Source organism: Melanerpes formicivorus, unplaced genomic scaffold, assembly GCF_026170545.1.
Source record: "Melanerpes formicivorus ecotype bairdi unplaced genomic scaffold, bMelFor1.0.p_v2 SCAF_364, whole genome shotgun sequence".
In the NCBI taxonomy this organism is placed as follows: Eukaryota; Metazoa; Chordata; class Aves; order Piciformes; family Picidae; genus Melanerpes; species Melanerpes formicivorus.
Genome location: NW_027142716.1, coordinates 37,204 through 50,193, shown reverse-complemented (window position 1 = coordinate 50,193; position 12,990 = coordinate 37,204). Strand labels below are relative to the sequence as shown.

General features: G+C 62.1%; 1 protein-coding gene across 1 annotated transcript in view; it reads left to right on the top strand.

Annotated features, from left to right (window-relative positions):
• The window catches only part of PDE2A (phosphodiesterase 2A), an 86,269-nt gene extending 74,781 nt beyond the window's left edge, over window positions 1–11,488 (top strand). Inside the window, 8 exon segments of the mRNA XM_068170381.1 lie at window positions 122–209; window positions 1,651–1,698; window positions 1,815–1,889; window positions 3,077–3,176; window positions 4,015–4,127; window positions 4,876–4,914; window positions 5,022–5,128; window positions 7,957–11,488. Coding sequence (XP_068026482.1) covers window positions 122–209; window positions 1,651–1,698; window positions 1,815–1,889; window positions 3,077–3,176; window positions 4,015–4,127; window positions 4,876–4,914; window positions 5,022–5,128; window positions 7,957–8,197 — 811 coding nt within the window. The 3' untranslated portion in view covers window positions 8,198–11,488.
• The last annotated feature ends 1,502 nt before the right edge of the window (window positions 11,489–12,990 follow it).

The following is a 12,990-nucleotide window of genomic DNA, read 5'->3' as shown; positions in this document are numbered from 1 at the left end:
CCCTCTCCTTGCCCCTTCTGCCCTCCTCCTGCCCGCCCTCAGCCTGCCCCGGCGCCTCCCCTCCCCCTGGCCCTTCTGCCCTCCTCCTGCCCTCCTCAGGTGCCCTCCTTGCCCCCCCCAGAGACATCGAGATCTTTGCCCTCTTCATCTCCTGCATGTGCCACGACCTGGACCACAGGGGCACCAATAACTCCTTCCAGGTGGCCTCGGTGAGCCCAGCCTGGCACTGGCACGGCGCTGGCACGGGGCGGGGGGGGGGGTGATGGTGGTGGCAGGGGTGGTGATGGTGGCATTGGTGTGATGGTGGTGGCATGATGGCATTGGTGGTGATGGTGGTGGCATTGGTGTGGTGGTGGTGGTGGCACTGGAATGGAGATGATGGTGGTGGCATGCTGGCATTGGTGATGGTGGTGGCAGGGGTGGTGATGGTGGTGGCATGATGGCATTGGTGGCATTGGTGATGCTGGTGGCATTGGTGTGATGGTGGTGGTATGATGGCATTGGTGGCATTGGTGGCATTGGTGATGGAGGTGGCAGGGGTGGTGGTGGTGGCACTGGTGTGGTGGTGGCACTGGAATGGAGATGATGGTGGTGGTATGATGGCATTGGTGGCATTGGTGGTGATGGTGGTGGCATTGGTGGTGTTGGTGATGGTGCTGGCATTGGTGGTGTTGGTGGTGATGGTAGTGGCATTGGTGGTGTTGGTTGTAGCATTGGTGTGGTGGTGATGATGGTGGCATTGGTGGCAGAGATGGCATTGGTGGTGGTGGTGGCATTGGTGGCATTTGTGATAGTGGTGGCATTGGTGGTGGCATTGGGGGCATTGGTGATGGTGGCATTGGTGATGGTGGCATTGGTGGTGGCACTGGTGGTGGTGGCATGTTGGTGGTGCTGCAGGTGGTGGCATTGGTGTGGTGTGGTAGTGGCACTAGTGGCACTGGTAGTGGTATGGTGGTGGCATCAGTGTGGTGGGGAGGATGGGGGTGGTGGCATGGGGGGTGGTGGCATTGGTGGTAGTAGTAGTGGCATTGGTGGGGATGGCGGTGGTGGCATTGATGTGGTGGTGGGGTGGTGGCCTTGGGGTGATGGTGGTGGCACTGGTGGTGGTGTTGGCATTGGTAGTGGTATGGTGGTGGCATTGTTGTGGCATTGGTGGTGGTGGTGTGGGGGTGTTGGTGATGGTGTTGGTGGCAGTGGTGGCATTGGTGGTGGGGTTATGGGGGTGTTGGTGATGGTGGTGGCAGTGGTGGTGGTGTGGTGGGGATGGTGGTGGTGGCTGTGGTGGCATTGGTGGTGTGGGGGTGTTGGTGGCAGTGGTGGCATTGGTGGTGGCAGTGGTGGCATTGATGTGGTGGCAGTGGTGGTGGTGGCAGTGGTGGCATTGGTGGTGTTGTGGTGGTGGCACTGGTGGTGGCAGTGGTGGCATTGATGTGATGGTATGGTGGTGGTATTGATGTGGTGGCATTGGTGGGGGTGTTGGTGGTGGCAGTGGTGGCATTGGTGGTGGCATTGATGTAGTGGCATTGGTGGGGGCGTTGGTGGAGTGGGGGTGCTGGTGGCATCGGTGGTGATGTTGGTGCCAGGGCTGGTGCCCAGGCAGGGGCTGGGTGCTGCCCAGCTCCATGCCCCTTGGCCGCTTTGCCCCCGCAGAAGTCCGTCCTGGCCGCGCTCTACAGCTCTGAGGGCTCCGTCATGGAGGTGAGCTCCTGCCCTTGCCCTTGCCCTCCCTCCCTCCTTCCCTCCCGCCAGGGGCTCTGGGGGTGCCCCCAGCGGTGCCCCCAGCCTCACCCCCGTGCCCTGGGTGACCCCCGCAGCGGCACCACTTCGCCCAGGCCATCGCCATCCTCAACAGCCAAGGCTGCAACATCTTCGACCACTTCTCACGCAAGGTGAGGCTGGGGGCTGGGGCCTCCCTCCGGAGCCTGGGGGCCCAACCCGGAGCCTGGGGGCCCCCTTCAGCCCCTTGGGTCCCCCCTCTGGCCTCGGGTCCCCCTTCAGAGCTTCGGCTTCCCCTCCACTACCTTGGACTCCCCTCTAGAGCCTTGGGTCCCCCTCCAGCACCTTGGGTCTCCCTCTGGCTTTGGGTCTCCCTCCCTCCAGCCTCAGTTCCCCCTCTAGTCTTGGGTCCCCCCTCTGACCTCGGGTCCCCCTCCACAGCCTCAGATTCCCCTCCAGCACCTTGGGTCCCCCTCTAGCCTCAGGTCCCCCTCCAGCACCTTGGGTCCCCCTCTAGCCTCGGGTCCCCCTCCAGCACCTTGGGTCCCCCTCTGGCTTTGGGTCTCCCTCCAGCCTCGGTTCCCACTCCAGAGCCTGGGGTCCCCCCTCTAGCCTTGGGTCCCCCCTCTGGCCTTGGGTCCCCCCTCTGGCCTCAGGTCCCCCTCCAGAGCCTTGGGTCCCCTTTCAGCACCTTGGGTCCCCTTTCAGCACCTTGGGTCCCCCCTCTGGCCTTGGGTCCCCCTCCAGAGCCTTGGGTCCCCCTCCAGAGCCTTGGGTCCTCCTCCAGAGCCTTGGGTCCTCCTCTGGCTTCAGTTCCCCCTCCAGCCTTGGGTCCCCCTCCAGAGCCTTGGGTCCTCCTCTGGTTTCAGTTGCCCCTCTGGAGCCTTGGGTCCCCCTCCAGAGCCTCAGATTCCCCTCCAGAGCCTTGGATCCCCCTCTGGCTTCAGTTCCCCCTCCAGCCTTGGGTCCCCCTCCAGAGCCTTGGGTCCCCCTCTGACTTCAGTTGCCCCTCTGGAGCCTTGGGTCCCCCTCCAGAGCCTCAGATTCCCCTCCAGAGCCTTGGATCCCCCTCTGGCTTCAGTTCCCCCTCCAGCCTTGGGTCCCCTTCCAGAGCCTTGGGTCCCCCTCTGACTTCAGTTGCCCCTCTGGAGCCTTGGGTCCCCCTCCAGAGCCTTGGATCCCCCTCTGGCTTCAGTTCCCCCTCCAGCCTTGGGTCCCCCTCCAGAGCTTCAGCTTCCCCTCCAAAGCCTTGGGTGCCCCTCTGGCTTGAGTTGCCCCTCCAGAGCCTCCATCTCCCCCAGCCCTGGCTCCTGGGGGCCCGGAGGTGGTGCCCAGCACCCACCTGGTGCTGCCCCCGCAGGACTACCAGCGGATGCTGGACCTGATGAGGGACATCATCCTGGCCACCGACCTGGCTCACCACCTGCGCATCTTCAAGGACCTCCAGAAGATGGCAGAAGGTGAAGCTCCTGCCTGGCACTGGGGGGTGAGGAGGGGAGTGGTGGGACCCCAGCCCCACCCCATCCCTCCCCATCCCCATCCCCATGCTCATCCCCATCCCCATGCTCATCTTCACCCCATCCTCATCCCCATCCCATCCCCATCCCCATCCTCATCTCCATCCCATCCTCATCCCCATCCCCATGCTCATCCCCATTCTCATCCCCATCCTCATCCCATCCCATCCTCATCCCATCCTCATCCCCATCCCCATCCCTATCCTCATCCCCATTCTCATCCCCATCCTCATCCTCACCCCATCCCCATGCTCATCCCCATCCCATGCCATCCTATACCATCCCATCCTCATCTCCATCCCCATCCCATGCCATCCTATACCATCCCATCCTCATCTCCATCCCCATCCCATGCCATCCTATACCATCCCATCCTCATCTCCATCCCCACCCCACCCCACCAAGGCTCTCTCTGGGCTGCCTTCAGCCTCCTCCTGCAGAGGGTAGGGGGCTGGGGGCAGGGGGTGGTGGGCACCCACCCCACCAAGGCTCTCTCTGGGCTGCCTTCAGCCTCCTCCTGCAGAGGGTAGGGGGCTGGGGGCAGGGGGTGGTGGGCACCCACCCCACCAAGGCTCTCTCTGGGCTGCCTTCAGCCTCCTCCTGCAGAGGGTAGGGGGCTGGGGGCAGGGGGTGGTGGGCACCCACCCCACCAAGGCTCTCTCTGGGCTGCCTTCAGCCTCCTCCTGCAGAGGGTAGGGGGTGGGGGTGGGGTCGGGGGGTGGGCAGCCTCCGCAGAGCCCCTCCCCCCAAGCCAGCCCCTTGCCCTCCCCTCGGCCGGCAGTGGGCTACGACCCCAAGAACAAGCAGCACCGCAGCCTCCTCCTCTGCCTCCTGATGACCTCCTGCGACCTCTCCGACCAGACCAAGGGCTGGAAGACCACCAGGAAGATCGCTGTGAGTCGGCAGGGCCGGGGCCTTGCCCCCCTCCTCCCCCCACCCCCCCCGGGCTCGGCCTGGCGGCTGCGGGTGCCCAGCCGGCTCCCCCGGGCTGGCATCGTGCCCCGCAGAGGGGCTGCAGCCCCCGGGGAAGGAGCCCCGCGGGGGGGAGGGGGGAGAAGCTCCAGGGGAAATGGGGGGGGGGGGGGGCTGGGGGGAAGGCAAGGGGTTAGGGTGGGGAGAGGGGGGAGGGAAGGTGTGGGGGGAGGGCAGGGGGGTGGGCAAGGGGGAGAGGGAAGGGCAGGTGGGTGGGGAAGGAAAGGTAGGAGGGCATAGGGGGGAGGGCGGCGGGGGGAAGGAGAGGTGGAGTGGGATAGGGAAGGGAGGGCAGGTGTAAGGGGGAGGGGAAGGTGGGGGGAGGGCAGGGGAGGGGAGGGAAGGTGGGGGGAGGGCATGGGTGGGAAGGGAAGGTGGGGGAGGGCATGGGTGGGAAGGGAAGGTGGGGGAGGGCATGGGTGGGGAGGGAAGGTGGGGGGGAGGGAAGGGGTGGGGAGGGAAGGGGGGAGGCAAGGTGGGGGGAGGGCGGGGGGGAGGGGAGGTGGGGTGGGATAGGGAAGGCAGGGCAGGGGAAATGGGGGGAGGGGAGGGGAGGTGGGGTGGGCAGGTGTGAGAGGGTGGGGGGAGGGCAGGGGTGGGGTGAGGAGGAGGAGGAGTGGGGGCCGGGCAGGGCTGGGGGGCAGTGGCCCTGACAGGTTGTGCCTTGCAGGAGCTGATCTACAAGGAGTTCTTCTCCCAGGGTGACCTGGTAGGTGGCACCAGGGCCAGCTGGCACCTGAATGGGGGGAGGGGAGGATGAGGTGGAAGAGGGGTTGGGCACCAGTGCTGGGCACTGCCCTGGGCACCCCCTTGCAGGAGAAGGCCATGGGCAACCGCCCCCTGGAGATGATGGACAGGGAGAAGGCCTACATCCCCGAGCTGCAGATCAGCTTCATGGAGCACATCGCCATGCCCATCTACAAGTGAGTGCCAGCCTGGCCCCTGGCACCAGCCGGCCCCCCCGGGCACTGCCACCCCGCCCTGGCCCAAGGGGGGCTGGGCAGAAGGGCTTGGAGAGGCCTGGGCAGGGGGTTCTGAGCACCTCCACCTCTGCCACCCACACCTTGGCACCTCTGCCACCCACCCACTGCTGACACTCACCCCATGGCTGCCCCCCACTCACCTCTGCCACCCACACCTTGGCAGCTCTGCCACCCACCCACTGCTGACACTCAACCCATGGCTGCCACCCACCCACCTCTGCCACCCACACTTTGGCACCTCTGCCAACCACCCACCACTTGGTCTTGAGCTTCCAGGGAGCTTGGGCTGAGGATCTGAGCTCCCAGGAAGCTTGGGATGGGCTGTTGGGACTCCAGGAAGCTTGGGATGAGGATCTGAGCTTCCAGGAAGCTTGGGCTGAGGATCTGAGCTTCCAGGAAGCTTGGGATGGGATGTTGGGACTCCAGGAAGCTTGGGATGAGGAGTTGAGCTTCCAGGAAGCTTGGGATGGGCTGTTGGGACTCCAGGAAGCCTGGGATGAGGATCTCAGCTTCCAGGAAGCTTGGGATGGGCTGTTGGGACTCCAGAAAGCTTGGGATGAGGAGCTGAGCTTCCAGGAAGCTTGGGATGAGGATCTGAGCTTCCAGGGAGCTTGGGCTGAGGATCTGAGCTCCCAGGAATCTTGGGATGGGATGTTGGGACTCCAGGAAGCTTGGGATGAGGAGCTGAGCTTCCAGGAAGCTTGGGATGAGCTGTTGGGACTCCAGGAAGCCTGGGATGAGGATCTCAGCTTCCAGGAAGCTTGGGATGGGCTGTTGGGACTCCAGAAAGCTTGGGCTGAGGATCTGAGCTTCCAGGAAGCCTGGGCTGAGGAGTTGAGCTTCCAGGGAGCTTGGGATGGGCTGTTGGGACTCCAGGAAGCCTGGGATGAGGAGTTGAGCTTCCAGGAAGCTTGGGATGAGCTGTTGGGACTCCAGGAAGCCTGAGCTGAGGATCTGAGCTTCCAGGAAGCTTGGGATGAGGAGCTGAGCTTCCAGGAAGCTTGGGCTGAGCTGCTGGGACTCCAGAAAGCTTGGGATGAGGAGCCGAGCTTCCAGGTAGCTTGGGGTGGGATGTTTGGAGTCCGGGAAGCTTGGGCTGAGGATCTGAGCTTCCAGGAAGCCTGGGCTGAGGAGTTGAGCTTCCAGGAAGCTTGGGATGGGATGTTGGGACTCCAGGAAGCTTGGGATGAGGAGTTGAGCTTCCAGGAAGCTTGGGATGGGCTGTTGGGACTCCAGGAAGCTTGGGATGAGGAGCTGAGCTTCCAGGAAGCTTGGGATGGGATGTTGGGACTCCAGGAAGCTTGGGATGAGGAGCTGAGCTTCCAGGAAGCTTGGGATGAGCTGTTGGGACTCCAGGAAGCTTGGGCTGAGGAGCTGAGCTTCCAGGAAGCTTGGGATGAGCTGTTGGGACTCCAGGAAGCTTGGGATGAGGAGCTGAGCTTCCAGGAAGCTTGGGATGAGCTGTTGGGACTCCAGGAAGCTTGGGATGAGGAGCTGAGCTTCCAGGAAGCTTGGGATGAGCTGTTGGGACTCCAGGAAGCTTGGGATGAGGAGCTGAGCTTCCAGGAAGCTTGGGCTGAGGAGTTGAGCTTCCAGGAAGCTTGGGATGAGCTGTTGGGACTCCAGGAAGCTTGGGATGAGGAGCTGAGCTTCCAGGAAGCTTGGGATGAGCTGTTGGGACTCCAGGAAGCTTGGGATGAGGAGCTGAGCTTCCAGGAAGCTTGGGATGAGCTGTTGGGACTCCAGGAAGCTTGGGATGAGGAGTTGAGCTTCCAGGAAGCTTGGGATGGGCTGTTGGGACTCCAGGAAGCTTGGGATGAGGAGCTGAGCTTCCAGGAAGCTTGGGATGAGCTGTTGGGACTCCAGGAAGCTTGGGCTGAGGAGCTGAGCTTCCAGGAAGCTTGGGATGAGCTGTTGGGACTCCAGGAAGCTTGGGATGAGGAGCTGAGCTTCCAGGAAGCTTGGGATGGGCTGTTGGGACTCCAGGAAGCTTGGGATGGGGAGCTGAGCTTCCAGGAAGCTTGGGCTGAGCTGCTGGGACTCCAGAAAGCTTGGGATGAGGAGCCGAGCTTCCAGGTAGCTTGGGATGGGATGTTTGGAGTCCAGGAAGCTTGGGCTGAGGATCTGAGCTTCCAGGAAGCTTGGGCTGAGGAGTTGAGCTTCCAGGAAGCTTGGGATGAGCTGTTGGGACTCCAGGAAGCTTGGGCTGAGGAGTTGAGCTTCCAGGAAGCTTGGGATGGGATGTTGGGACTCCAGGAAGCCTGGGATGAGGAGTTGAGCTTCTAGGAAGCTTGGGATAAGCTGTTGGGACTCCAGGAAGCTTGGGGTGAGGAGTTGAGCTTCCAGGAAGCTTGGGATGGGATGTTGGGACTCCAGGAAGCCTGGGATGAGGAGTTGAGCTTCTAGGAAGCTTGGGATAAGCTGTTGGGACTCCAGGAAGCTTGGGCTGAGGAGTTGAGCTTCCAGGAAGCTTGGGATGGGATGTTGGGACTCCAGGAAGTCTGGGATGAGGAGTTGAGCTTCTAGGAAGCTTGGGATAAGCTGTTGGGACTCCAGGAAGCTTGGGGTGAGGATCTGAGCTTCCAGCAAGCTTGGGATGGGCTGTTGGGACTCCAGGAAGCCTGGGACGAGAAGCTGAGCTTCCAGGAAGCTTGGGCTGAGGAGCTGAGCTTCCAGCCCTGGCTGAGGGGTCGGAGCCCCTGCTGAGGAAGTGCTCCTCTCCCCCTCTCCCCCTCTCCCCCCTCTCCCCTGCCCCCTCCCCTCCCCAGGCTGCTGCAGGACCTCTTCCCCAAGGCGGCAGAGCTGTACCAGAGGGTTGCCAGCAACAGGGAGCAGTGGACCAAGGTCTCTCACAAGTTCACCATCCGGGGGCTGCCCAGCAACAACTCCTTGGACTTCCTGGACGAGGAATACGACCCCCAAGGCCCCGACCCCCAGCTCAACGGCTGCCTGGAGCCCGAAGGGGCGCAGCCCGAGGGGGTAGGGCCCGAGGGGGCAGGGCCGGAGTGAGGAGGAGGGAGGATGGCACTGGAGGGACAACGGAGGCTGGACCAGGAGCATCCCCACCCCTCCTCCTCCTCCCCCCCTCGCCCCCCACCCCCTCTAAGCCATGCGGAGGAAGTCTGGGGGGGAGGACATCGATGGCTCTGGAGCACCGCAGCTGCTGCCAACCTCTACCCCAGGACCTTCCCCCAACACGGGGCCGGGGAGGGGGGGGGCAGGGGTTCAGGGGTCCCCCTCCAGTGCTGGGCCAGCAGAGGCCAGCGTGGGGGCTGGAGGATGTGCTTGGAACTGCCTTAAGGGCTGCAGGTCCTGGGGGGACGATGGGGACGGCATCCACGGGGGGAGCACCTCCGGAGGGGTCACCTCGGGAGGGGTCCTTCCCCTTGCAAGGGGGTTGGGGAGCCGCAGGATGGAAGAGGACAGCACCTGGGGGGCTTCAGGGCATGCAGAGGTGCCCCAGAGGAGGCTGCAGGACGGCTGAGGACAAGAGGAGCCAGGACGAAGGGGGAGGAAGAGGCAGCAGGGAGGAGCGGGAGGGGGGGGGGGGCCCGGAGGTGCTCTGCCCCCAGCCCCTGCTCAGGTCCTGCTGCCACCCTGCTGGAGGAGCGGCTGCTGGCTGGAAGCCTTCCTGCCAGGACCTTCAGCCCCACTTGGTGGCCTTCAGCCAGCCTGGTCCCACAGGGCCACGGCCCCTGCAAGGGCTACAGAGCTGCCAAGCTCGGGGGAGAGGGGAGGAGCAGGGGAGGCTCCTGATGGCACCCCCCCAGGAGGGGCTCCTGCACCCCCAGAGGGACCCCAGCTTGTCCTCACCGTGTCCCCAGCAGCTGGGTGTTGCTCTGTGGTGGCCACCCATGAGCCTTCTGTCCTCCACAAGCAGTGACCAAGATGTCCATGAACAGCTCCAGCTCCCAGGGGCTCCACAGCTCCTCCCATAATCATCACCCTGCATGGACCCCCATGGCCTCCTGTGCTCCTTCTGGTCCTGCAGACCACCCTGCATGGACCCCCATGGCCTCCTGTGGTCCTGCAGACCACCATGCATGGACCCCCATGGCCTCCTTCTGGTCCTGCAGACCACCCTGCATGGATCCCCATGGTCTCCTGTGGACCTGCAGACCACCCTGCATGGATCCTGATGGTCTCCTCTGGTCCATTCTGGTCCTGCAGACCACCATGCATGGACCTTGAAGGTCTTCTGTGGTCCTTCTGGTCCTGCAGACCACCCTGCATGGACCTCCATGGCCTCCTGTGGACCTGCAGACCACCATGCATGGATCTTGATGGTCTCCTGTGGACCTGCAGACCACCATGCATGGACCCTGATGGTCTCCTGTGGTCCATTCTGGCCCTGTAGACCACCATGTATGGACCAGCATGGCCTACTGTGGTCCACATAGGTCCTGCAGACCACCCTGCATGGACCCCCATGGCCTCCTGTGGACCTGCAGACCACCATGCATGGACCCTGATCATCTCCTGTGGTCCTGCAGACCACCATGCATGGACGTTGAAGGTCTTCTGTGGTCCTTCTGGTCCTGCAGACCACCATGCATGGACTCTGATGGTCTCCTGTGGACCTGCAGACCATCATGCATGGATCCTGATGGTCTCCTGTGGACCTGCAGACCACCATGCATGGACCCTGATGGTCTCCTGTGGACCTGCAGACCACCATGCATGGACCCTGATGGTCTCCTGTGGTCCTGCAGACCACCATGCATGGATCTTGATGGTCTCCTGTGGTCCTGCAGACCACCATGCATGGACCCTGATGGCCTCCTGTGGTCCTGCAGACCACCATGCATGGACCTTGAAGGTCTTCTGTGGTCCTTCTGGTCCTGCAGACCACCATGCATGGACCCCCATGGCCTCCTGTGGTCCTGCAGACCACCATGCATGGACCTTGAAGGTCTTCTGTGGTCCTTCTGGTCCTGCAGACCACCATGCATGGACCCCCATGGCCTCCTGTGGTCCTGCAGACCACCCTGCATGGACCCTGATGGTCTCCTGTGGTCCTGCAGACCATCATGCATGGATCCTGATGGTCTCCTGTGGACCTGCAGACCACCATGCATGGATCTTGATGGTCTCCTGTGGTCCTGCAGACCACCATGCATGGATCCCCATGGCCTCCTGTGGTCCTGCAGACCACCCTGCATAGCCCCCCATGGCCTCCTGTGGTCCTGCAGACCACCATGCATGGTCCTTGATGGTCTCCTGTAGTCCATTCTGGTCCTGCAGACCACCCTGCATGGACCCCCATGGCCTCCTGTGGTCCCCACTGCAGACCACCATGCATGGACCCTCCTTCTCCATCCCCCCACCCTCTTTGGACCTCCTCACCCCTCGGGGGGGGGGAAATGTCCTTTTGCCCATCCAGCCCCCACAGGGTCCCCTCCAGCTCTTTGTACCCCCCTTTCCAGTTCTTTGTCCCCCCCCCAACCCAAGCCAGCCCCGAGCAGGACCCCCAGGGCAAGCTGAGGACCACGGGGGGCTGGGTGTGTGTGGGGGGTGCAGGATGCAGGGGGCTGCTAAACCCCCAGAGAAGGCAGCACAGGAGTTGGGGCCCCCCTTTTCACACACACACCCCCCCCCCCCCATGGCAGGGAAGGTGACAGTGGTGCCCGCTGTCCTTGGCATCTCCTGGCTCAGAAGGACCTCCCCTGGCAGCCCAGGGTGGGGGGGGGAGGTGCCTGCAGGAGCCCCTGGGGGGACCTCCCCCCCCCCCCCCCAAACCTCCTGCTGGGGACCAAGTGCCCTCAAGTCCTTTTGCCTTACCTACTCGGAGATGCCTTTAGCCAGATGTTTGCCCCCCGAGCCCCCACCATCCTCGGACCACATCTGGCTGCTGGCCCTTGGCTCCACCTGCGAGAGCCCCTCCCCCCTCAAAGAACACACCCCACCCCCCCAACCCAGCACCGTGCGAGGACACGGCGGGGGTGTGTGTGTGTGTGTACAGGGACAACCCCAGAAGGCAGCACACCCCCCCTAACCCTCCCCCCACCAAGAGTGCAAGAGGAGGAAGGCGGTTCCCAGACCCCCCCCCCCCGGCTGGCAGGCTGGGGGTGGCACAGCCCCAGGGGGGGCACAGCCCCGGGGGCCATGGGGTTGGGGTTTTTGTTTGGGGGGGGGGGGGGGGAGGCGCTGTCCTCCCCTTCCGCAGCCCTCCCGCCGCCGGTGCCCGCGGGTGGTGGAAGCCTCCCAGCTGCCAGCCTCTGTACAGCCCCCGCTGGGCACTGGGAGGGCATCCGGCCAGGACCACCCCGAGCGGGGAGCACCCAAAAGCTGACCCCCCCCACCCCCGGCTTCTCCGTCCGCACTTTGCGCCGCGCTCCTCTGCTGCTCCTCACCCCCGCCCCTTCTTCCTCCTCTTTCTTCTCTTCTTTCTCCTCCTTCCTCTTCCTCTTCTCCGTCCTCTGCTTCTTCTCTTTCTTCCTCTCCTTCTCCCTCCTCTTTCTTCCTCTCCTTCCCCCTCCTCTTTCTTCCTCTCCTTCCCCCTCCTCTTTCTTCCTCTCCTTCCCCCTCCTCTTTCTTCCTCTCCTTCCCCCTCCTCTTTCTTCCTCTCCTTCCCCCTCCTCTTTCTTCCTCTCCTTCCCCCTCCTCTTTCTTCCTCTCCTTCCCCCTCCTCTTTCTTCCTCTCCTTCCCCCTCCTCTTTCTTCCTCTCCTTCCTCCTCCTCTTTCTTCCTCTCCTTCCTCCTCTTTCTTCCTCTCCTTCCTCCTCTTTCTTCCTCTCCTTCCTCCTCCTCTTTCTTCCTCTCCTTCCTCCTCCTCTTTCTTCCTCTCCTTCCTCCTCCTCTTTCTTCCTCTCCTTCCTCCTCCTCTTTCTTCCTCTCCTTCCTCCTCCTCTTTCTTCCTCTCCTTCCCCCTCCTCTTTCTTCCTCTCCTTTTCTTCTTTTCCTTTCTCTTTCTTCTGCTTCCTCTCCTTCTTTCCTCCTTTCTTTCTCTGCTTCCTTCCTCTCCTTTCTTCTTCCTCTTCCTCTTATTCTTTTTCCTCTTCTCCATCCTCTTCTTCCTCCTTCTTTCTTCTTCTCCTACTTCTTCTGTCTTCCTCTTTCTCCTCCTCCTTCTTCAACCTCTTCTTCTATTCTTTCTCCTTCAGTCTCTTCTTTCCTTCTTCTCCTTCTCCAACCTTTCATTTCTTCTAGTCCTTCTTCAACCTCTTCTTTCATCTTTTCTTCTTTCAACCTCTTCTCCTTTCTACTTCTCCTCCTTCTTCAACCTCTTCTTATTTCTTCTTCTCCTTCTTTAACCCCTTCTTTTCTTCTTCTTCTTGTCTTCTTTCTTCTCCTTTTCTCCTCCTTCCTCTTTCCCCTTCTCCTTTTCCATTCCTTCCTCTTTCCCCTTCTCCTTTTCCCCTCCTTCCTCTTTCCCCTTCTCCTTTTCCATTCCTTCCTCTTTCCCCTTCTCCTTTTCCATTCCTTCCTCTTTCCCCCTTCTCCTTTCCCCTTCCTTCCTCTTTCCCCTTCTCCTTTTCCATTCCTTCCTCTTTCCCCTTCTCCTTTCCCCCCTCCTTCCTCTTTCCCCTTCTCCTTTCCCCTTCCTTCCTCTTTCCCCCTTCTCCCTTTCCCCTTCCTTCCTCTTTCCCCTTCTCCTTTCCCCCTTCCTTCCTCTTTCCCCTTCTCCTTTCCCCTTCCTTCCTCTTTCCCCTTCTCCTTTCCCCTTCCTTCCTCTTTCCCCTTCTCCTTTCCCCCTTCCTTCCTCTTTCCCCTTCTCCTTTCCCCTTCCTTCCTCTTTCCCCTTCTCCTTTCCCCTTCCTTCCTCTTTCCCTTTCTCCTTTTCTCCTCCTTCCTCTTTCCCC